This window comes from Malaclemys terrapin, chromosome 1 (assembly GCF_027887155.1).
Source record: "Malaclemys terrapin pileata isolate rMalTer1 chromosome 1, rMalTer1.hap1, whole genome shotgun sequence".
NCBI lineage: Eukaryota > Metazoa > Chordata > Testudines > Emydidae > Malaclemys > Malaclemys terrapin.
The window spans coordinates 67,516,530-67,540,529 of NC_071505.1; the positions used below are offsets into that span (position 1 = coordinate 67,516,530).

Below are 24,000 nucleotides of genomic sequence, written 5' to 3' on the forward strand. Positions count from 1 at the left end.
CCTTATTCATTCCCATATATCTTTGTAGCATTCTGTGCAAATACTGTTCACCAGTTTAACTAGCGAGGAGACAGAATAACATGCCTCTTAGAAGAATAGGCAGCATTTTCATTTCCATCTATCTCTCTACTGTCTGTCAGTATAAATATTATGATAAATTATATGTCAAAAATTATTCTCAGATTGTAAATCTGGAGGAAAATGTACCCTAGTCACTATCTCTCTCATTGCTGCTGCTCATCTTTTATTTTTGCACATTGTGCCTTGCCCATGGCTTTTAGCAGGTACTTTGAGATAATACAATCAAATGCCTTCTGGTCCTGCTTGCAAAATGAGGCATTGGATAATTCCAGTGCGTACCGGGAAGGGATACCATGACTGATATTTCTTTTGTGGCTATTTTGCCACTTGCTGGCATTTTTTAATTTAATGCCTCATCTCAACGTTCTTTGGGATTCTTTCCATTGACTTCAATGGGATTTGGATTGGGCCCTCAAAGATTAAAAAACAGGACTTTACTGACATTTTTTTAAAAAAACCTCTCCTTTTTACTGGCTCATTGCTACACAAAAGTATATTTTCTGTATGGAGGGAATGTTTTAAGCAATTTATTGGGTTTTTTAAATTTCCACTTTGTAGTCCTGGTGGCCTTAGGTTAGCCTTGCGGATTTCCCCCTTCTTTCTTCTCTTCACAATCTTTTTCTCAGAAACAAAATGACAAAACTTGCTCTTTAATTTTTCTTTAACAAAAAGACAACCAGTAAATGTCTTTGTCTTTATTATTACTATTGTATAGATTTGTTAGATACATTTAAAACCATCCAGCTCTCTCAAACACTGTCTTGACAAAGAGCTAAGATCTGCAACTTTAGGGCCTGCCCTTCTTTCTCTCTTTCCTTTATGCATCTTAGAGATAAACATTAAAATTATGCTATTTAAATGCCTTGGAGCTGAATATATTCTTCATTTCCACTTTTTTTGTCCTCTGTGGTTGCACATGCGAAAAACATTAAGCTCTGAAGACATTTATTTATTTAAACCCAGAAGCAGAGTGAAACAAATACTGTAGTGCTATGAAATACAGTGTTTCCACTTGAAATGTTGATAATGATGTTTGAATATTTCAAAAGCATTGTGCTAGTGATTCTTAAAATGTGTGTGTGTCCCCTCCCACTAAAGCCATAAGTACCCATGTAGAGGAACAAAAAGTCATAATAGTTTATTCATAAGTAATATTAACAGAAAAATCCATTCAGCCTTCTTGTAAAGCTCTCGTGTCACACCAGAGAATGGCTCTCTCTCCCTCATGCAGCTGCAAGTAAGGTATCCTCCCCAAAATTGAAGAACATGTGATTATACCCCAAACACCATAGGAAATATAGTTTGCTGAACACTAGAGAGGATTTGCGGGATTTTTACATCAAAGCAGAAAGAGTGGTGGCATTTCTGCACCAGAATTACCTTTCAGCAGGAAATGTAGCCCTGGGGAGCTGCAGCAACAGAGAAAGAGAGAGAGAGAATAACATGAGGGACAACTAGCCATAATAAAAGGGTGAAACAAGACAGCTGTAGCACAGAGGGAGCAGCCAGAACCGGGACAGTCTGAGATAGATGCATCCGAAACAGAGTTGCCAGAACTAAGGGTGGCTCTAGCCAGTAACAGAACAAGAAGGACAGACACAATGGGCACAGGAAGGTATTGAAGGACACTAAGGACAGGGCAAATAGCCTGTGCTCAGGTAAAGAATTCTGAAGTCATAGCCAAGAGCCCAGCAAGAAAATCTAGAGCTAAGTATGTCCTAGTAAGAAGAGTAATGATTCTGACAGCAGTCAGAGCAGTGGAGACAGAGACTGGATACAACAGAGTGTGTCACTATATACATATATTATAAAAGCTATTTAGGTATGTGACAATCTAGAGGCAGCCACAATAAGGAGGAGGATAGCTAAGAAAGGGTATAATAATCCAGTGTTAATCCATGTTGACTCCATTGACTTCAGTGATACCAGCGTCTGACCCAGACTCTATAACCACTTTATTTTTTCTAAACCCTTGTACATATCATTTACTCTAAAGTTTTACTCCCGTGGCACTTTTTTTAAAAGCACAATGCATTTTTTTCTACTGCAGAGTAGTAAAAGGAAGGAGCATTTGGTAAGCAAAGGAAATATTACAGAGAGTAATGAAAGCATAAAACCCCCAAAATACAAATCACTATATTGGGAATTAGGTGTAGCAAAACTTTTGCTCAAAGGAAAATGCTCAGCTGCATGGTGTAATGTGTGTGGATGTTCTGGCATAAGAGAATGTAAAGCAATTGAAGATATTGAACCTTTACCAATTAAGTATGACTCTTTTGGAAAAATTCCCAGGCAATATATTTCATTGAAAGCTGGAAGAGCTACATTGCCTAGTATTGTCTGCCTGATCATGCATTTTCTGCATTTTACTTCTGTATTCAAACACTTGCATTGAAAAAAATGTTGATTGTGCCAGCCACCTAAGTATTGGTTGCTATCATATTTGGACCAAAAGCTGCAAATTATAATCTTCCCTTAACATCATGGTTGCCATATGCATCTATGATATGGTTACTTACACGTGAAAACAATTTATTAACAATTTAAGCAGATAATAATAATGATGATATAAAGCAAAGCAGGCTTTATTTGAATTATTCAGATGGATGAATCAACAAAAGAATAAGATGCTGCCCAGCTATTTTAAATGACATGATACTGACCAGATGCTTTTGTAATCCAGTATCTTTCAGTAGTCTAAGTGGATTAATTTGGATTAATTTATCTGTGATGTCGGCTGTGAATGACACTAAATTCTTTATACATCTCTACCCTGATATAACGCGACCCGATATAACACAAATTCGGATATAACGCGGTAAAGCAGTGCTCGGGTGGGTGGGGCTATACACTCCGGCGGATCAAAGCAAGTTCGATATAATGCGGTTTCACCTATAACGTGGTAAGATTTTTTGGCTCCCGAGGACAGCGTTATATTGTGGTAGAGGTGTACATATTTTTATGATGGTGTGTGTTACGTGATTAGACAGCACAGTAGGTCAGTGCCCAGACTACACACTGTTTTTTCTAAAGCCATTTGTTCATATTCCATTGTACAGAGAAAATAACTTTTAGTGGGAACAATTCCATTCCAGAGAAAAAAGTCCTAGATGAAACAGTTTGCATTATGAATGCCATCTAAACTCAAACAGTTAGTCCCAGATGCAGCAAAACATTTTGTTTCCAGTTCAGAAAGGTACTTAAGCATATTCCTAACTTTTAAGTATGTGAGTTATATGACTGGAGCCAATGGACACATACTTAAAATGAGGCATATATTCAAGTGTTTTGCTTAATTGAGGCCATAAGCACCTACTTAATTTTAAGCATATACTTAAGTCTATCTGTGTTCAGTAAGTATTTATGCAATTGCTTAAGTACTTTCTTGAATAGGAACAAACTTATCCCAACGAGTAATATATATATATCATATATATCTGATGCTTTAAAAGACTTAATTATCCAAAGCTAAGGAAAATTATAAGTGAAATTGAGTGGGAGGAAAATTTTAGACAGCAAAATGTGAATAAAAGTTGGGAGTTCTTTAAGAAGCGTTTATTTGATAGCCAAAAGGCCATGATTCCACAATCCAAAGAGAGGACAACTTTGGCTAAAAGCCCATTCTGGCTCAGTGGTGAAGGGAAGGCAATAATTAGTAATTACAAAAGCAACATATAAATGGAAAAAAGAAAACCAGATAGCAATGAATATAAATCAATAAGGGAAGCTAAAGAAATCAGAGAAAAATCAATGGCTGTCAGGGCTAAGGACAATAAGAAAGAGGGTTTTTTAAAGTATATTAGAAATTAAAGAAATCCTAGCAACGGTATAGACCCATTTCTAGATGGAGATGGTAAAATTGTTAATGATGCAGAAAAGGCAAAAATGTTCAATAATATATCTGCTTTGTATTTGGAAAAGAATCTGGATGTTGTACTTATATCAAATGAGGATTGTGAAGTACTTTTCAGTCCATTAGTTCTGAAGGAGGATGTTAGTCAACATCCATTTGGGATATCATATTTTAAAATTAGCAGCCTCGGGTAGCTTGCACCCAAGAGACATAAAGAAGCTGGTTGAGGAGATCTCTGTCCTTCTGATGATCATTTTTAGTAAATCTTGGAATACAGAGGAAATTCCAGAAGACAAGAGTACTAATGCTGTGCCAGTAATGTAGAACCTCCAAGAAACGAACTGCAGAGTTACAGACTTACAGGTGAACCGGACACCCTGTGAAACCAGTAATCATCAATCAGGCAGCAGCAGTGACAAAAAAACAGCAAATACTGTACTGCTTCGGGGCTTTAGCCCTCGGGCTCACGGTTCAGCCATGGGGGTTTGAGGCTGCATCTGCAGGGCCTGGGTGTCAGGCTCCAGGCGGCCTTGTGTGTGTGTAGGGGGCTTCTGACCTTCGGGAGCACCAGGGATCAGAACTTCAGGCTGGAAGGAGTGTTGGGGCTTGGGGCTTCAGCCCTATGGCTCCATTCCCAGCTTCAATTTCGCTGGGGGTGCCAGGGCTCAGGGCTTTAGCTATGAGAGGAGTGCTGGTTTCAGCTCCAGCGCTCCCCCCGGAGCTAAAGCCCCAAGCCCTAGTGCCCCCCCAACTGAAACCTGGAGCAGAGCCACAGGGTTGAAGCCCCAATCCCTAGCACTCCTCCCAGCTCTAAAGCCCCAAGCCCTGGTGCTCCCAGGGACAGAAGCCCTGAGACCCCCGCCAGGAACCCTGGCGGCCCCTAGAGTCAGAAGCTCTGACCCCCTCCCCCACCCAGAGCCCTGACACCCCCCAAACCATGTGGCTGCAGTCCCAACTCCCCTGTGGCGGAAGTCTGTAACGTCTTGTTCAGAGTTGCGGACCATTTCAGAGTTACGGACAGCCTTCATTCCCAAGGTGTCTGTAACTCTGAGGTTCTACTATATTAAAAAAGGACAAGCAGGGTAACATGGGTAGCTGCAGGCTGGTAGTCTGATATCAGTCGCGGTCAAAATAATGGAAAAACTGATATAGGCCTCAATTAATACTGATTAAAGGATAGGAATATAATTAAGGCTACGATTTAGTCATGAAGTTCGTGGAAGTCACGGAATCCGTGACTTCCAGTGACCTCTGTGACTTCAGCCTGCAGTGGTTGGGAGTTTGAGGGTCCTCCTCCGCCAGTGGGGGCAGGGAGCTGCGGGGCGGGGGAAGCCCAGCTCCTGGCAGCTGGGGGGCAGCAGGGAACCCCAGAGCTGCCAGTGGTGGGGAACACCCTAGCTTCCGGCTGCTCTGGGTGGTGGGGGAACCCCAGGCTCCTGGCCATGGAAGGGGAATCCCCGAGCACCCAGCTGCCAGGGGCGGCAGGGAAACCTCCCAGCTCCAGGCCACTCTGGGTGGTGGGGGATCCCTTAAACTCCCGGCGGGCAGCAGGGAACCCCGCAATTCCTGGCCGGGGGAACCCTCCTGAGCAGGGGAACCCCCGCAGCTCCCAGCCGCTGTGACCCTTGCGGCTCCTGGCCCCCGCTGGTGGCTGCAGGGGACCCCTGGAGCTGCAGGCAGCAGGGATACCCCGCAACCCCCAGATGCTATAGGCATCTCCTAGCCCCTGTGCAGCTGCCTGCTTCAGGGGTGTGGGACCCACAGATCCCCATTTAGTCAGGGATATTTTTAGTAAAAGTCACAGACAGGTCACGGCCGCCGTGAATTTTTCTGTTTTGCCCGTGACCTGTCTGTGACTTTTACTAAAAATATCTGTAACAAAATCTTAGCCTTAAATATAATTAATGACCGTCATCATGGTTCTATGGAAAATAGGTCTTATCAAACAAAACTGATTTCATTCTTTGATGAGATTACTGGTTTGGTTGATAAAGATAACGGTAGATGTTTGACTCAGTACTGCATGACATTTTGATAAAAAAATTAGTACTGTACAATACCCATGAAGCACACATTAAGTGGATTAAGAATTGGCTAATTAACAGATCTCAAAAAGTAGTAATCAATGGAGAACCATTGTTGAAAGAGGGTATTTCTAGTGGTTTCCCATAGGGATTGGTACCAGGCCCAATGTTTTTGAACATTTTCATCAATGTTCTGGAACTAAATATAAAATCACTGCTGATAAAATTTGCAGGTGCATAAAGGCTGGTGGAATGGTAGCTAATTATGCAGACGGTAGTCATATAGAGTGATCTGGATTGTTTGATAAGATGGGCCCATTCAAACAAAATGTTTTTTAATACAGCCAAGTGCAAAATTATACATCAAGAAACAAGGAATTCAGCCATAGCTCTTGAATCAGGCACTGTATTCTGGAAAGCAGTGACTTTGAAAAGGATTTAGGGGTCATAGTAGACAAGCAACTCAATCTAAGTTCCCAAGGCAATTATTTAGCAAAAAGGGCTAAGGCAATCCTTGGAGCTATAAACAGGGGAGTAGTGAGTAGAGTAGGGAGGTGATTTTACTTCTGTATATGGCATTGGTGAGACCAGTACTGAGATACTGCATACAGTTCTGATGTCCACATTTTAAAAGGAATGTTGAAAAAAATGGAGAAGCTGCAGAAAAGAGTCAAAAAAATTATACAAGAGCTGGAGAAAATTCCTTAAAAAGAGACTTAAAGAGCTCAATCTGTTTAGTATCAGGGGGTAGCCGTGTTAGTCTGTATCTACAAAAACAACAAAGAGTCTGGTGGCACCTTAAAGACTAACAGATTTATTTGGGCATAAGCTTTCGTGAGTAAAAACCTCACTTCTTCGGATGCTATCCGTTGGTCCCGGGACATTTACACCGAGCACATCACCGGCCACCGCCAATACCAAGAGTGAGCCGGGGAGACCTCGTGCACCCACACACACCCCCTGCTGGACCCTATCCCCTGAGCCCTAAACCCACCAAACCTAGCTGAATCCCGCCACGTGAGGGTCACCCCATCCCCATTATCCAGCCCGCTTGCTTATACCCATGACTGTCCCTGCCTCCCGTATGGGTGGTGGACCCTCACCGTTTATCGACTGTCTCCTGACCCCGCCCACCGGTTACCCACCCCTCATTGGGGACATTGCAGTGTGTATATACTATGTGTGCTGCCCAGCCCCAAAACACCAACATACCCCCATACTCTGCATGTTACCCCCAATGACCAATGACTAACGCTTCAAATTTTCTGTATCGTTTATTTCTTTAAATATTGCATCCGAAGAAGTGAGGTTTTTACTCACGAAAGCTTATGCCCAAATAAATCTGTTAGTCTTTAAGGTGCCACCAGACTCTTTGTTGTTTCAATCTGTTTAGTTTATCAACAGGAAGATTGAGAAGTGATAACAGTGTTTAAGTACCTTTACAGGGAGAAAATAGCATACTAAAGGGCTCTTTAATCTAATGGAAAAAGGCATAACAAGAACCAATGGCTGGAAGCTAAAGCCAGACAAATTCAAATTAGAAAAATGGCACAAAGTTTTAGCAGTGAGAGTACAGTATTTCCACACAACGAAAGACATAAACTGACATGAAGATCAAATGATATTTTTACCCAGAAACAGCTTGATCATGTTGCCATTAGTAAGCACTGGAGGAGATCACTGTTGGATGCCAGAATGTATGTGAGTGCTGATGTCAAAAGTGATCACTGTCTTCTTATTGGGAAACAAAAATAAAACTAAGGAAGGTAATATTGCACAGGGTATGTATGATACTAGAAAGTTAATAGATCCAGTAGCGAGCGTGCATTTCAAACTGCAACTTAGTAACAGCTTTGAAGAGTTAAAGACACTGATGGATGATGTAGGAAAACAATGTTGTGTGCAGTGCTGTTGTAGCCATGTCGCTCTCAGGACATTAGAGAAACAATGTGGGTGAGGTAATATCTTTTATTGCACAAATTTCTGTTGATGAGAGAGACAAGCTTTCAAACTTACCCAGAGCTTTTCTTCAGGTCAGAAGCTCTGAAGAAGAGCCCTGCTGTGTATAGTTGGTCCAATAAAAGCTATTACCTCATCCACTTTGTCTCTCTCATAGGAAACAATGGCAATTTTTTGTAGAGAAGCCAGTGTGGATGCAGACAGGATTATAGTAAGGGTGAGAAGATCGAAGAAAGAAGAAAGGCTCCAACCAAAGACATGGAGGCTTGTTGAAGAAAGGAAAGATTAAAGAAGACAATTCAGCAAGAATGAAACAACAGTAAAAAAAAAACTATTCTGCAACAAGAAGATACAGACAAAGAAAAGGAAGTTAAAAGATCAGCTAGAAAAGATAAGAGAGAATGGATGGAAAATAAAGCAAGAGAAGCCGAGGAGAGGGGATTTTGAAAAGCTTTTTCTAAACAACTGACATCCTAATTCTTGAACTGTTGTGGCAATATGAAGGCTCAAGATGGTATAATTTGAACCACTGAGGAAGCACAGAGAGCCCACTGGATGGAACATTTCCAGGATGTAATCAGTCAGACAGAACACTGAGGGCAGATCTAACTACAGCTGGGATCGATGCTCTCAGATTGATCCACTGGTGGTTGATTTAGCGGGACTAGTAAAGACCCGCCAAATCGACTGTCGAATGCTCTCCAGTCGACCCCTATACTCTATTCTCGACGAGAAGAGTATGGTAAGTCGATGAGAGATTTTCTCCTGTTGACCCCCCCATGGTGTACACCCCGTGGTAACTCGACCTACATCCCTTCCCCAAAGTCCCCACCCTGGCCCCACCTCTTCCCTGCCTCCTCCCCTGAGCCCACCACATTCCCGCTCCTCGCCCCTGCCTTCCAGCGCTTGCTACAGCTGTTTGGTGGCAGCAAGCGCTGGGAGGGAGGGAGGAGCGGAGACCCGGTGCGCTGGGAGGAAGTGGAGGAGGAGGTGAGGTGGTGGGGGGGCGGGGCGTGGAGCTTGGCTGCCGGTGGGTGCAGATCACCCACTAATTTTTCCCCGTGGGTGCTCCAGTCCCAGAGCACCCACAGAGTCGGCACCTATGGTGTAGACATAGCCTTACACAGTTTAAGAGAGGTGAAGAAAGGTGAACTTAGCTATAAAGTAATTGCTTTTGAAGAAGTAAGGCCATACACCAACTGAAGACTGGTAAAGCACCAGGCTATAAAATAGATGCTGAAATGTTAAAAGCTGGAGGGGAAGTGATGCTGAATTACATGTACAGGTCGTACAGAATGGTTTGGGAAAAGGAGATCTGTCCTAAACTTTGCTGAAGAGGTGTTATCTGCAAAATGCCTAACAAGGGGGACCAACCAATTTTTGATAACCAAAGAGGGGTAACACTCCTACCTGGAAATGTGTTTTACATTATCATTTTGAATAGGATGAAAACTGCGGTTGATACAGTATTCAGGGAAAAATAGGCTGGATTTTGATCCAATAGGTCATGTTCAGAGCAGATTTTCATCTTGAGAAGACTTACTGAGAAAGGCTTGAAACACCAGCAGGAAGGTAGTTTTTAACTTCCTAGATTTTATGAAAGCATTTGATAGTGTCCACAGAAAAACCCTCTGGAAGATCCTGTGTGGCAATGGAATTCCAGCAAAGATCGTTATCTGATGTGTTGATTGTATGATGAGTCTGTGTGCTGTGTCAGGATAGGTTTCAGAGTAGCAGCCGTGTTAGTCTGTATCCGCAAAAAGAACAGGAGTACTTGTGGCACCTTAGAGACTAACAAATTTATTAGAGCATAAGCTTTCGTGGACTACAGCCCACATCCGAAGAAGTGGGCTGTAGTCCACGAAAGCTTATGCTCTAATAAATTTGTTAGTCTCTAAGGTGCCACAAGTACTCCTGTTCTTTTTGTGTCAGGATAGACAGCAGAAACACGGAATGGTTTATTAATGGTATAAGATAACTACAAGGTTGCACTCTGTCCCAACTTTTACTTTCTGTTGTCATAGATTTTGTGATGAGAAGAGTGATGGCTAATGCCGAGAATGCTAATATTGTTTGCACCAGATAAGCAGTGATACTCTGTTTGTACATAATATAGACTCCTGTTTGGGGGACCATGTAATAAAATAGGTTCAGAAGGTATTTGTTTCACTCAGGACTGGCTCCAGCTTTTTTGCCATCCCAAGCAGCGAAGCGGGGAAAAAAAAAAGAAAAATATAAAGCCGCAATCGGCGGCACTTCGGCGGCAGCTCTACCACGCCACTTCATTCTTCAGTGGCAATTCGGCGGCAGGTCCTTCGCTCCGAGAGGGACTGAGGGACCAGCCGCTGAATTGCCGCCGAAGACCCAGACGTGCCGCCCCTTTCCATTGGCTGCCCCAAGCACCTGCTTTCTTTGCTGGTGCCTGGAGCCGTTCCCAAGCTGAAATGTATCCAAGCTCTGCTTTACTGTGATAAAATCTAAAGCTGGATCCAGAAGATTCCCTTTTGTTCCAGTGTGCTATGGGATTTGGAAATATTTGGTTTGATTGACCTTCTGTATGAGACCGGGGTGTACAAGCTGACGTGAAACCCATCACCTGCAGCTTACTAGATGGCCTACAGCTGAAATTTTGATTGTTTGTTTCCCAGGGAAAGACAGGGATAACAAATAAGAGAATCTGTTTCTTGATTAAATTACTGCAATGGTTGTTTCAGTTTGTCATCCATGGCTGAAAAAGGCTTGATGGATCTCTTTTCTGATGAGTCCTGAAAGCTCAGTCCTTGCGACAATTTCTGAGTTTAAATTAATAGAAATTAGAGAAGGAAAAGGCCTAATACTCATATCACCTTTTCTGTTCTCCTGTCACTAAAAGGGAAAATTCCAGAGTCATCTGAAGCAGCACCAAGTGCTAATGCTGTTTATTTGTTCTTGGATTCTCTGGACAGCACGCTGCTAGAATGTTGAACAATCGGGATGCATTTCTTCTTTAAATTAAAATAGTTGTAACAATCTAAAGCTTAGTTAGGTTGATATTCCCTTAAACAGAGAATTTCTTTGCCCTATATATCTCTTGAGAAACTGGGAGTTATGGAGCCAGTTTAATTATTAGAAGGGATTCTCTCGATGCAGTGGAGTTTAAGAATCACTGCTTTATTCCATACTGTTCTTGAGCTCTAACGATGGCCCATCTGTGTAAATAATCTCATCAACCTCTTGTGTTTGCCCATCCTTGAAGATTTCCTCATATGGGTGCTTAATGAAAAAATATACTGTGCTTTTGTCCTTGTGAGTGGTATGAGAACATATAAGAGGTTTTGGTGGAGAGGCTAAATAAAACTGCTGTTGTAAATGGAGTCCCAGCAACATTTTGTCTGGACGACTAAGCAGCTTGTGTGTCATTTTGATATTCACAAGAAAAGGACACTGCTAAGTCCACCTGAAGGACATGTTTATTTATGGCTGCTTCCCAATGAATTCTGTTCACTCTGACATATTCCTGAAATCCTGGAATAGAACTGACCTCTAAGACTAACATTTCACCAGAGCTCACCTTATCACCTTATACATTTGAAAATGTATCCTTACCAGGAATGCTCATGTTAGTCATAAGAGGAAATTAATCTGATTGGAATTTGGAATCTCTTTTGCATATAGTATTTCACCTATGCTTCTTCAGTATGTCCCATACAAGGTGTTTGTATCACATAAACAGCCTATCAGTTCTTAAAGTTAACAGTGAAGGAGTATATATGTCTTTAAAAATAAATTGAACTGTGTTATAGGGTTGACAAGTGCGATAGCTTGTTTTTAACATTAAAAGTGTAAACCAATGTTAGATAAACTTTTTAAAAATAACATAGTTGCACACTTTTTCTCATTAAAATCACTATATGCTTTGAATCTCTACTTTTTAAGTATGCCTTATTTTTATAAGAAATATTAACCACAGCTATCATAGAATATCAACATCATGTCAACTAGCAATTGAACACTGGTTTATAAATTAATATTCACTGTCAATTGAAATTGGTTAATATTTTAAAAATATTTAAAGACCTTTATAGGAGATTTTGCTTGTCAACCTGTATTATTAACAGGAAAATGGGATAAATTAAGTTATATCTTTTACTAAAAGATATGGGCCTAATCCAGTAGTCATCATTTATGTCACAATCCCAGTCCCTGAGCATCCTAAACTCTTATTGACTTCAGAAGAGTTTTGACCGAGTAACTGAGGGCTCCCAATCAAGCAAGGAACTTAAACACATGCTTACTTTTAAGTATGTGAACAGTTATATTGAAATAAATAGTACAACTTACAGTTAAGCATGTGCTTAAGAGCTTTAATGTATCAGGGCCTGAGTAGGACTTCAGGACCAGGCCTTATGTTTTCATATTTTTTGCAAAAAAATCAGCTGTACTTGTATAGTGTACTTTGTGCACAGCATGGTGCAATGTTTAGTTGTCTGTCAGGCTTTTACAAACTACTGTTTAAATGTGCAGTTGCACTTGGTAGGTGGAGTGTCTTTTTAGCAGGATATTGACAGGAGGAGAGTAACATCTGGAGAAGGTATCCTGTGTGGGCATGATCCCTAAATCTGAAGTATAGACGTGCTTTTTCCAAATATATTGGAAGATGAAAGTTCATCTTCTGATCAGTTTTTCAGAGTTATTCTATCTTTGGCATGTCAGCATCCATTCCAGAGAAGAATTGTTCAATAGCAAACAAAGTTTCAGGAGGCAGACTTGTATTTCTTGGTTTTCTGTCAGACAGATTTCTCTGCATTTCATCAGATAAATCATAATGCAGCTTCTTAACCATTCTAGATCACACCTCTCTTTCTTTGAGATATTGGCTGGGCTCTCACTGACAAAGCCTAAAGGGAAAGCCTCTAGGATGACATTTGAATGTTTTATTTTTCCGCCACAGAGAGAGAAGGAGGAGGACTGGGAAATGTATTAATTTGTTTCCCATTTAAACAAAACAACTTTATCTTTATCTTTATCAAGGAAGGAAGCAATCCCATGTGGCAAATAAATGCATAGTAAGCTGTATTGTTGGTGGGAAAAAATTAGTTTGTTGCTGAAAAATATATAGTATGTATATTGGTAGTGTACAACAGTGTTCACCTTGTGAAATCTGAAGTGGAGATTGGGGCTAGTGACCATGGTACATTCTGATTTATTCCAAAGGAACAAAACCAAAATAAAACAAAAAAGATCTTTCCAGAAGTATTTTTATGATTCCTAGGGATAATCCACCTCTGTCAGGGATGATTTAGCAGTTTTCAGAAGGGACAGGGAAATGATCTCATCTTCCTCATAATTTGGTGGTAAAGTTTTAATAGGCTCTTAGAAGCCCTCTACAGTACATCATTGTAACTGAGAGTGTAGACAGGACCGATTGTTTTCCGAACCACTATGGAAAGGGGTCTTTACAATGGGTGAAGGGTTCAATTTCAAGTGCAGAGAGGGTTAGCAATAAAAGATCATGGTTCAGCATAGCCTTCCTAGCGGGGGTGAAGCGTAGGAATTGTAGAGCTGCTGGACTGGCTACTGTGGAGCTTTTCTCTTTTGGGGAAAAACAAATCAGCTATTTTCGGGGCGGTGAGATTTGTTTCCCAAGAAAGCTCCGGTTAGGTGCAACAATTGAAATTTTTGATTGTTGAAAGTAATCCCACATTTTACTCAGTTGTCTGAGTGATGACAGCAGCACTGAAGGGTCATCAGGTGGTTTGCCTAACGTCATACCAGGGGTTCATCAGAGATTAGAGCGAGGATTCTCCCAACACTCATTTTTAGAGGCCATGTGGGTGACTGTCACTTAGATTCATTTCAATCAGTACAGTACTTACAGTGCAACATAATAACTCAGTTGAATTTTATATTCATTCCTATTAACTTTAGAGAACAAACACTGCCCCTTTCTTTTACATGCACCCCTGCGCATGTAAAATTCCACCAACACTAGCCAGCACTTCAGGCTTCTCTTTGGTAGAATTGTCTAAAAGTTCATGTTTAAACAACCAACAAACATGATCAGCTCTTTTAGAAACACTTGTTTAGTTACATCCTTTTTACTATACGTGCAGTTTTATAAGCAGTTTTCATATAGAACAGTTTGTATGGGAAAGTGTTATTTCAACCATTTCTTAAAAGGTATGGGCCCAGTTTCTTACTGATTTTTATTTAATTTTTACTCAGACAAAGCTCCCCTTGTGTCTAGTCCCGACTCTGGTGTTGAGCAAGCACTGTCTGGTCAGAGACTCACAACCCATGCTAGGCCCTGCAGAGGCATAATATTAGCTGAAACCTGAGTGGTAAGGCTCCACTTTGTTGAGGGTGTAGCATTGATTTTTGGTGAGCAATCCCTGCCCCTTCCCCTGGAAGCAGAGTTCATGACTATACTTCCTTGCTCCCCCAGTTTATGACTTTGGGGGCTATGGGATGTGATATCATGCTGATGGTGCCTCCCTTGACATCCCAGTGGCGGGAAGGGTTCTTTCCAGCCAGTGGCCAGGGAAACACTGACAGACCACTAGCCTGCAGTCCAGGTCAACAGCTCCAAGATGGTATCCCTCATCCAGGGCATTTAGAGGCCAAGCAAGTCACAGCACAGACACTTACCACTTCTCCTGCTTGCTAGATATTTGGTTGGCAAGCAATTGTAAGTACTCTATCCCCAGCTTCCTACTGCAAGCTGTTCTTTAAGGATCCCTGCAGCACCAGGGTTACAGAGGCCTACATGATCTCCGGAGGGTGACGGCATACATGGAGGTCAAGACCTCCAGAAGCGCAATCGAGGGAGGAGGCAACTCATTTGTGTCAGCTCTACTCTTTCTTTAGCTGCTTCATTGAACAAATCTAATCTCTCCTTTCTGTGCCCGCCTGTCCATCCACAGGTTTGGTCATGTCAGCAGTCAGTTTCCTTTCATCAGAATAAGAGACCATTAACTTAAATGAAAGCTTTGCCTGAGTGAAAACTCAGAAGGGACTTCAGTGTGACTATGTATATTATACATAGCATATGCTGATTCAATATGCATTCTTATTAACCAGTTACGGTACAGACCTACATTAGAAACAGAGCCCTCGGAAAGAAAATCACACATATTTGTGTTGTTCAACAGTGACATCTTTGATAATTTTGCAGCAACCACCATCCAAACTGTGAGTCAGACCTGTAACCGGTGGGTCATTGGCTATTCTCTCTCCCTCAACCAGTACATTCAGGTTGTGCCTACATCTTGCTCCTTCGTCCTGCATAATGTTTCTAAGATTTGACCTTTTTCAGCTAAAACGTAGTCCAAACCTTTATCATCTCCTATTTTGATTACCACAGTTCCTCTTGTTCTGTGGCCTCCCTGAGGCTCACATAGTCACCACTCTGGCTTCCTTCCCACGCTCCAGTTGGTTCAAAAAGCTGCAACTAAGATCATCCTCCTGGTCCGTTCCTTAGTTCTGACTATATCACTCCTGTCTTTCAATCCCTCCACTTTGCTCTCTTTTCCCACCACATCAAGTTCAAACTTCTTTTCCTTACCTCCAAGGCTCTTCACAGGTTTCCTTCCTTTCCTGTCTGCTTTTGTCTCTTACTATGGTGCTCCACTTCATCAATGGCACTAGCCTTGTCTACCCTCTTGTCTGCTTCTCCTCCAGCCATTCTCCTCCTCCTTCTTCCAAGCTGCACCTTTATGCGTGGATCACCCTCCTCAAAGTAATAGCTAAGACCACCACCGTCTCCTCCTCCAAATCCCTGCTCGACTTTCTTCAATGAAACGTACAGGTAATTAGCTAGTTCATTAAGGGTGATTTGAGAAAAGAGGTGCTGGGGTGTATTTAATGTGCAATGATTTTATTTTTTTAATAGTCATATAAATATACACAATGTATATTAAATATATATTTTGATTCCTTTCTCCCCACCCTCATTGCTTCTTGCATTAGATCAGGAGTTTTTTTTTACAAAGAACTGTGTCTTCCTATGTGTTTGTACGTATAGAGTCCTTATCTGGATTGAGGCCTTTGGTCATTACCGTGATAGAAATGATGAATAAGTGTCAGTGTGATAGAGTGTAAAGGAACTTTGGTTGGAAGGAGAGTGGCCCCGATGTTGAATTTCAAGGGTGGTGATTTAAAAAGGAATAAAATTAGGGGGGGTTCCCATTGCACTTGAAAAATGTACTTAAAATAGTCTATATTAATAAAGTTTGATTTTGTACTGACTTAGTATTGTACAACAGTACAATATTAAATAAATCTTATTTCAATATTTTTTGTAAAATGAGAGAAGGAGAAAAGTGAGTGGTGGACAAAGGAGAGAAGAAAGACAGACAGAACTGTAATGAAAGAGATATGTGAGAAACTTTCCATACCTTTCCGTAGATACTCTCTCTTCACTGAAGTTCACAGGCTTCTTTTCTTCATTGAACCTCACATATTAAAGAATCTGAAATTAATGATTAGCGACACCATTGTGCAGTGTAATAATTTCTTCTTTATGTTTGTTGTTATGCATATGGAGGCTGTGCAGAGGGTTGGTTTGTTTATTTAGAATTTGATTTATGTAATATTTTAATTTTGTGCTTACTGTATTTCATGATTGTTAGTGTACCATGTAACACACCTACTGCTACACAGTGAGTATTGCTGTGTTCCCCAAACATTTGAAACCTGAGCGCCCTGAAAATCATCTTAATTTATGTATCTTTCTTCCCAAGCCCTACTCAATTCCACCCCTCACACTCAAACTTTAGGAAACTGTACAATATGTCTCTCCTTTATACATATATAAATTGGGGGTGTGTGTTATGCATATACACACAAATGTGTTTGTGTGCGTATTCGTGCAAAACAGTTAATTTAGAATCCACGAAACAATTGTGAATATTGCGTCTGATGAAGTGGGCATTCACCCACGAAAGCTTATGCTCCAATACTTCTGTTAGTCTTAAAGGTGCCACAGGACCCTCTGTTGCTTTTTACAGATTCAGACTAACACGGCTGATAATTGTCAATAAAGTTTCAGGGGGGTTCTTCCCAAGTTTAACTACTTGTTACTACCTCAAGTTCAATTGCAAAATATAATTATGCATGAGTACATACATATACTCCTCTATGGCTCTTCTCCAAGGAGATTTACTTTTGTCAGTCTCTAAAGAATGGTGTCTGAACCCTGGGTAGGGCATGCCAGCTCCTTAAATTTGGGAAGTAAGTGAGAGTCCCAGAGTCTCCTTCAAATTCCCCTTGAGTCTTTGCAGTTAGCATAACCTGCAGCATATTCTAATTGTTGTCTTCTCCAGTTGGGAGAGGGAGCCCACATGCTAAATCCAACAAAACTTACAAAGTCCCTGGCGAAAAACTCAGGGAACTTTTCATGCCTCCTGGCCAGTCCTTTGTGCTCTCTTTCCCAATTGCACCGCATTTTGGAAAATGTTTTGAATGTTATGGACGAGTCAGATATAGCAACAGTTTGTGGTATCTATTGTATGTTGGAGCATTTTGCTATCCTGGACACTTTTACTGCTGAACTATTTTTTTGGTTCATAAATTTGTAATACTGAATGAGATTACAGTGGAACTGAATTTCTTTATATATGGCATGTTGCTCTTACCTTCCAGGTTCTGCAAAATTCTTTCTCCATATGCACCTGTATCACTCATCATACTGTCCTCTTCACTGTACGAGGGAAGCCATGCTCCACATTTCATTTGTCCACTTCTCCAAGTTATTTCTCTAAGCCTTTCTCCCCACTACCTGCTATGCAGGTTATGGCATTCCTCAGCTGGCTGGCAAGTCCACTACTCTCTCAGTCAGAGCTCTCCTGAAAAGCCATCTTTCTTGTGATTCACACAAGAAGATATAACAGACTAGTTGGTAAGGTAACATGATTATGTGTGATATGATACTGTATGTATACACATAAACACACACAAACCCTAACAATGGCTTTGATCCTCCAATGTGTTACAGCAGTATGACACTGTAACTCTAGAAAAATCCATGGAGTTATTTACTGGCAGAAAACTGTTGTAATGGAGAATCAGTCCCTATATAGACATAACGTGTGTGTGTGTGTGTATGTAAACAATATGGTGAGAGTGTGTATTATAGAGGTGCTGGTTGTGAATTGAGTTCCATTTTGTACCTAAAGTAGTTCTGTTCTGTGCTTTGTTTTGTATGAAAACATATGAACAGCATGTTCTCCACAAAATTCCAGTGCTTACTCTTTGATTTGCAAGTAAATTTGCAAGTAAATCTATTAATTTGTTTATGAATTAAAATTAATTAAAATCTAGGTTATTTAAGAAGTTAAAGGAATTAAATTAACAACCTTAACTCTGTCCTGCAGTGATGCTAGGTAGAGAAAAGTTATCATGAATCTCTATTGTGATTTTAAAAATCAGTTTAATATAATCTGGGACCACAAACACTTAAAAGACCATGGGATTATTTCATGATGTCAGTACAAGGTAGAATAAGGTTGCTTGAGTGTCTTAACTATGCATTTCTTACTTTAATATGTTTTGATTTCTGTTAAGTGTAACCTTAACCCTGAATTTTCTGGATTTATAATACTTAGTTTTGAAATAAATACAACATTCATATATTTTTTTTTACTCTTAAATTAATGATACATGTTCTCAACCTTCACTCCATCTCAAAAAAAAAAATTGTTTTTGTCCGGTAACATATATGCCCAAAGCCTTAGCTGGTATAAGCTGGCATAGCTCTGACTGCCGTGGAGTTGATGGAGTTCTGGTGATTTACTCTAGTTGAGAATCTGGCCTATTATATAAAGCCATTGTGCCATTAAAACTTGTATTATCAGGATGTGGCCCATCACTACCTGGCAATGACATGAAAGAGTTGGCCAAGATGGACACTTAAACCTACTACCAAAAAAACAGTTTCCAGCTGCTTCCATCTATAGCACACAAAGGCCAACCAACAGCTTACCTTCCTGAATAGACACAGACTGGATCATGATCCAAGTCTGTGTATCTAGGTGTCACGCTGGACCATACCTTCACTTACCAAGACTTCCCTTAAAATAAAGACAAGAAACAACATGATCAAGAAACTTGCTGAATCTACCCGGGGAGCCAGTGTGCAGATACTAAGAAATTCTGGTTTGCCTTGTACTATTCTGTCGCAGAGTATTACTCCCTGGTGTGGCTCAGCTGTTTTCAGAGAGGACTAGTAGACACTCAACTGAATGAAATCATGTTTATAATAACAGGTACCACGAGGGTGATCAGTCTGGGCTGGCTATTGGTCCTGTCCAATATCGTCTTTCCTGGCATCAAGCAGCAAGTTTCCTTACAGAATTTGTTCCTGAAATTGCAAAATGTGCCACCTCTATCCTTTTTGAAAGATGTGTTTAATCCACCTGGTGCATTTTAGCTCAAAGTACCTATTTGGACAATTCCCCTAAGAGATTTTTTTGTTATCTTCAAGTGGCATACTCGGTAACAAGAACAAAGCTTCAAATATAGCCAATGACTGTCTTGTAACAGTCCAGTCCCCTGGTTTCGACCTTCCATGCCATCTTTGGGTAAAGCGCAATCACTTGAGAGGTGGGGTGATTAGATGTGCCACTAATGACTGTAAGTGGTGTCTTTGCGACTTTTCCTTTTGCCACTGTGGCCAGTTAGAAGATGTAGACCATGTACTTTCAGGCTGAATCTACTAGCAAGGGACTTGCATAATGCCCTTTCTTCAGCTATTGAATGGTTAAGATACTTAGGCTAACACATTTGGTTTGACTGTCCATGTAGAAGCAATAGCAACATATATAGCACCTGATCATCTTACTTAAAGATTGTTCTTCCTTTTACCCTCCATCCATCTATCTGTCAGTTTTGTCTTATTTAGAGTTTAATCTCTCAGGGGCAAGGTAGTATGTCTTTGCTTGTATTTGGAAAGTGCCTACCAAGCACACTGAGTGAAGAAGCATTCATTCAAACAGGATAAGTGTTTTCTTTCCTGATTTAACTTGAGTCAAGTTATTTACTGTCAAGAGAATAGATACATTTTTATGAATAGAAAGGATTTTTTTCCCACTAGACCTGTTAAACCGATTCGTTTTACAGCTTGACAAGGAACCAAGTCATCCACTGCCTGGAGTAAAGCACTTAAATCATCAATAAATGGCCATTTTGCCCTGCAAAGAGAGTCGAGTTCACTGCTCTAGACTCCATATGTCATTCCTCAAATGGGCAAAGGTTGGCAGAGCTGCAGAAGTGGCACGCTCAGCTCTGGGAGTGCTATGGTGGAACACAGTGCCTGTGAGTCTGTCAGGTCATTCAAAGGGTAATGCTGGCAGGTTCCAAAGAGAGTCCTGTCCAGTAGCATGGATTCAATCATCTGTGTCTCTGATTTACGGACTTGCAGGGAGGTCTAGGTCTGGATTACAGGAGTTCGCAGAAGGTACAAATCTGTGTAGATCCACTGTCCAGTTAATTGCTTGCTGGAATGAGGGGAAGTGAAAATTATACACTCAGTATAATTCACATTCCTCCTTTCCCACCAGAACAGGGTCTCCCATTTTCCCCCTGCTCTGGGCGTTCTCTGTGTACCCCCTTCTCTCTCCCCCTCATATCCTTCCTTTCCCCACCATTAGCTTTAGAGTCAGAGTGGAGATTGGCTGTTACCTGTGGTATCACAATGGTCTAGGACTCTTGGTGTGGCATAGATACATCACTTCTTGTAGCTGAACACCAGCCGGGTGTAATTCATAACAGCAAAATTGCTGAGAACTTAAAAATTGGATGGTAACAGACAGGAAATCCCAGTGATGATGGAACCTGGTGATATTCTGAACAAAAAAAGCTCTCAGCCATGTCTGTAGCTGTTTCCATTGCTTCTCACTGACTCTACAGATGCAATAGGCTTCAGAGTGACACACGGAGTGTGACAATCCCGGAATCTTACTATATAGAGAGGGAAGGACATGTAACAAGAGGAAGCATGGCCTTGTCATTAAGGGGCTGGATGAAGATCTGGGATCCATTCCTGGCTCTCCTACTGATTCTCTGTGTGACCTTGTCTGAGTTACTTACTTTTTTGGTGGATCCGTTGCCATTTGTAAAATGGGGATAATAATGCGTCCTTCCTCCCACCCTCTTGTCTTGTCTGTTTAGAGTGTAAACTCTTCAGGGCCGGAACTATCTCTTACTATGTGTTTGTATAGTTCCATACATAGTGGGCTCCTAACTGAGATTGGGTACTACAATAAAACAAATAATTATAATAATTAATAAGAAATATAACCTAATACAACTGTTGGTTTTTAATTCATCAACCATCCACTTCTTCTTAGAAACAATTCCAGGTATCTCTTATATTCATTTCTACTTTTTCTCCCTTCAGTTACTTAATCAACTCATTCTTTTTAATTCTCACCATCTGTATTTTTGAAATCATTGATTTTTACTTACCCTGGTTGTGGTGGATTCTTGAAAGTCTTTAAATCAAGGCTTTCTAAAAGCTGTGGAAGCTGTGGCCTTGATGCTGAAATTACTGGGTGCGAGTTCTATGGACTGTATTAAGCAGGAGGTCAGACTAAATGCACAACTCTGCACATCTATGAATCTATGATTTTTTTCTCTTTTTCAGTGAGAACTAATTCAACTTCCTGAGCCTTCCTTTGTAACTTATTTGTTGAAATCTAATATAATTTTTGAGCTATCTTCTAGTGAACTCTCTCCAAGTCAAGAGTATTCTCCCTGTGGTACAGTGATCAGCACTATATACAGTATTTTGAGTTGCAGCGTTGGAAGGCTGAAGGTTCTCCTGAAATTGAACAGCAAAATGAGATACTATAACCAAATCCATCAGATAACTGCAAAGGTATTTCTGCTGGAAACAAGGCATCAGGGAAGAGGAAGAATATGCAGCAACTGTGGTCTAGTCTTCTAGGTCTGCAAAAAGGAGGTTGGAAATCCTTGTAGAGTTTGGTTGGATTTTTCTGGAATACCGTGCGCAATTATGCTCTCCTATGTTTAAGAAAGATTAATTCAAATTGGAGCAGGTGCAGAGAAGGGCTACTAGGATGATCAGAGGAATGGAATACCTACCTTACGAGAGGATACTCAAGGAATTTGGCTTGTTTAGCCTAAACAAAAGAAGGCTGAGGGGAGATATGGCCACTCTCTGTAAATACATCAGAAGGATAAATATTAGGGAGGGAGAGGAGTTATTTAAGTTAAGTGCCAATGTTGACACAAGAACAAATGGATATAAACTGGCCATCAACAAGTTTAAGGCTTAAAATTAGATGAAGGTTTCTAATCATTGGAGTAGTGAAGTTCTGGAACAGCCTCCCAATGGGAGCAGTGGGGCAAAAAAACTAACTCGCTTCAAACCTGAGTTTTATAAGTTTATGGAGGGGATGGTATGATGAGTGATGAGGAGGGCTCTGAGTTACTACAGAAAATTCTTTCCCAAGTGTCTGGCTGGTGGGATTTGCTGACATGCTCAGGGTTCAACTGGTTGCCGTAGTTGGGATCAGGAAGGAATTTTCCTCCAGGTCAGATTGGCAGAGACCTTAGGGGGTTTTCATCTTCCTTTGCAGCATGAGGCCTGGGTCACTTGCTGGCTTAAACTAGAGTAAATAATGGATTCCCTGTAACTTTTGAAGTCTTTAAATCATGATTTGAGGACTTCAGTAACTCAGCCAAAGATTACAGTGCTACTAGAGGAGGGGGTGAATGAGGTTCTGTGGCCTACAATGTGCAAGAGGTCAGACTAGATAATCACAATGGTCCCTTCTGGCCTTAAAATCTATGAGTCTATGAGACTTCACATGATTGTAACGGTATAATGGACAGCAAATGTACATTTGTATGTCTGTGCTTGAGATGTGTAAGTAGATACTGCTCCAGCTGCGGAAATGATGTGCTTTATAGCTTTCAGCCTCGTTTGCTATATGCATATGGGTAATTAATAGTAACAATCCCCTTCCAAATCACGATTTCCTCTGTCTGGCAGTTGCATGAACTTTCCTCTCCTTTTTTCCTTCCTTCCAACCAGCAGGTTTGTGTGTGTGTATGCTGAGAAATTTTTAAGATTCTATTGATCAAGTACTTAGTAACACTTTTCTTGTACATTTAAACATCATCATTAAAGAAATATATTTTTAAAATAGGATAATAATAGATTAAATTGAATATTTCATCATAATTTATATCACTGATTAGGAAGAAGCAGCCCAATAACTTACTTTTCTCTGTTGTCTCCCATAGGGTGCAGCTTTAATTCGAATGTTGGCTAATTTTATGGGTCACTCTGTATTTCAGATGGGCTTACAAGTAAGTAGAAAGCATTCTGTCTTTTTTATGTGTATCTGTAACCTTTGGCTATTTTTTGTTTGTTTTTAAGCAAGTATTTGTGCCAGTGTTTCTCTTTTTAAAGTTCTCAATGATTGTGGCATCATTATGTCCCTGAAACTAAATTTGATAGGAAGCATTAGTTTGTATAACATCAGAGCCATCACTCCAGCAAATGAAAGAATTCTCAGTGTGTCAAGTGCCACACAGTTTCACTTTCATTTGGTATACATCACCAAGTGGAAATCATTTTCAGATATGTAAGAACTTGATTATCCATCACTGAAAGAGCTTGCTGAGGCAAAAGCCACTTTGCTTCAATTACATTTAAATTTTAATATAAAATAAAAATGAACTATGTCGATCTCACTAGAAAATATGTGGCTGCAAAGCTAATCATATTTTACAGATAAATACTTCCCCCTGCCCCCATCAAAACCCTGGAGTTTTACTTTTACCTTTGATGAACATGGAGTGCTCTTTGCCTTAATTATATTTTGAAAACTCCCTCTGCCTTTTAAAAGAGGTTTAAAGAAATAACACTTCTGTTCAAAGAGAGAGAGAAATTCACTGTGCTGGTTACCAAGGATGAACTTTTTCAGCAGTAATTCAGAATCCCGTTGTATTTCGTAAACCGTTTTAAAACAAACCAAACATAAAAAAAATCAACTCCCTTTATTTCTGTTTAAGTAGTAAGAAATCTGTTAAGAAATCTGTTTAAGTAAATCATGTTACAGGCAACTGTGATTG

The 24,000-nt window shown here is 40.6% G+C and overlaps 1 protein-coding gene across 1 annotated transcript in view; it reads left to right on the forward strand.

Moving 5' to 3' along the window:
• Positions 1-24,000, forward strand: part of TRHDE (thyrotropin releasing hormone degrading enzyme) — a 308,520-nt gene that overhangs the window by 168,948 nt on the left and 115,572 nt on the right. The window contains exon 7 of the mRNA XM_054026638.1: positions 23,167-23,232. Within this exon, the coding sequence (XP_053882613.1) occupies positions 23,167-23,232 (66 nt within the window). The remainder of the gene's footprint in view (positions 1-23,166; positions 23,233-24,000) is intronic.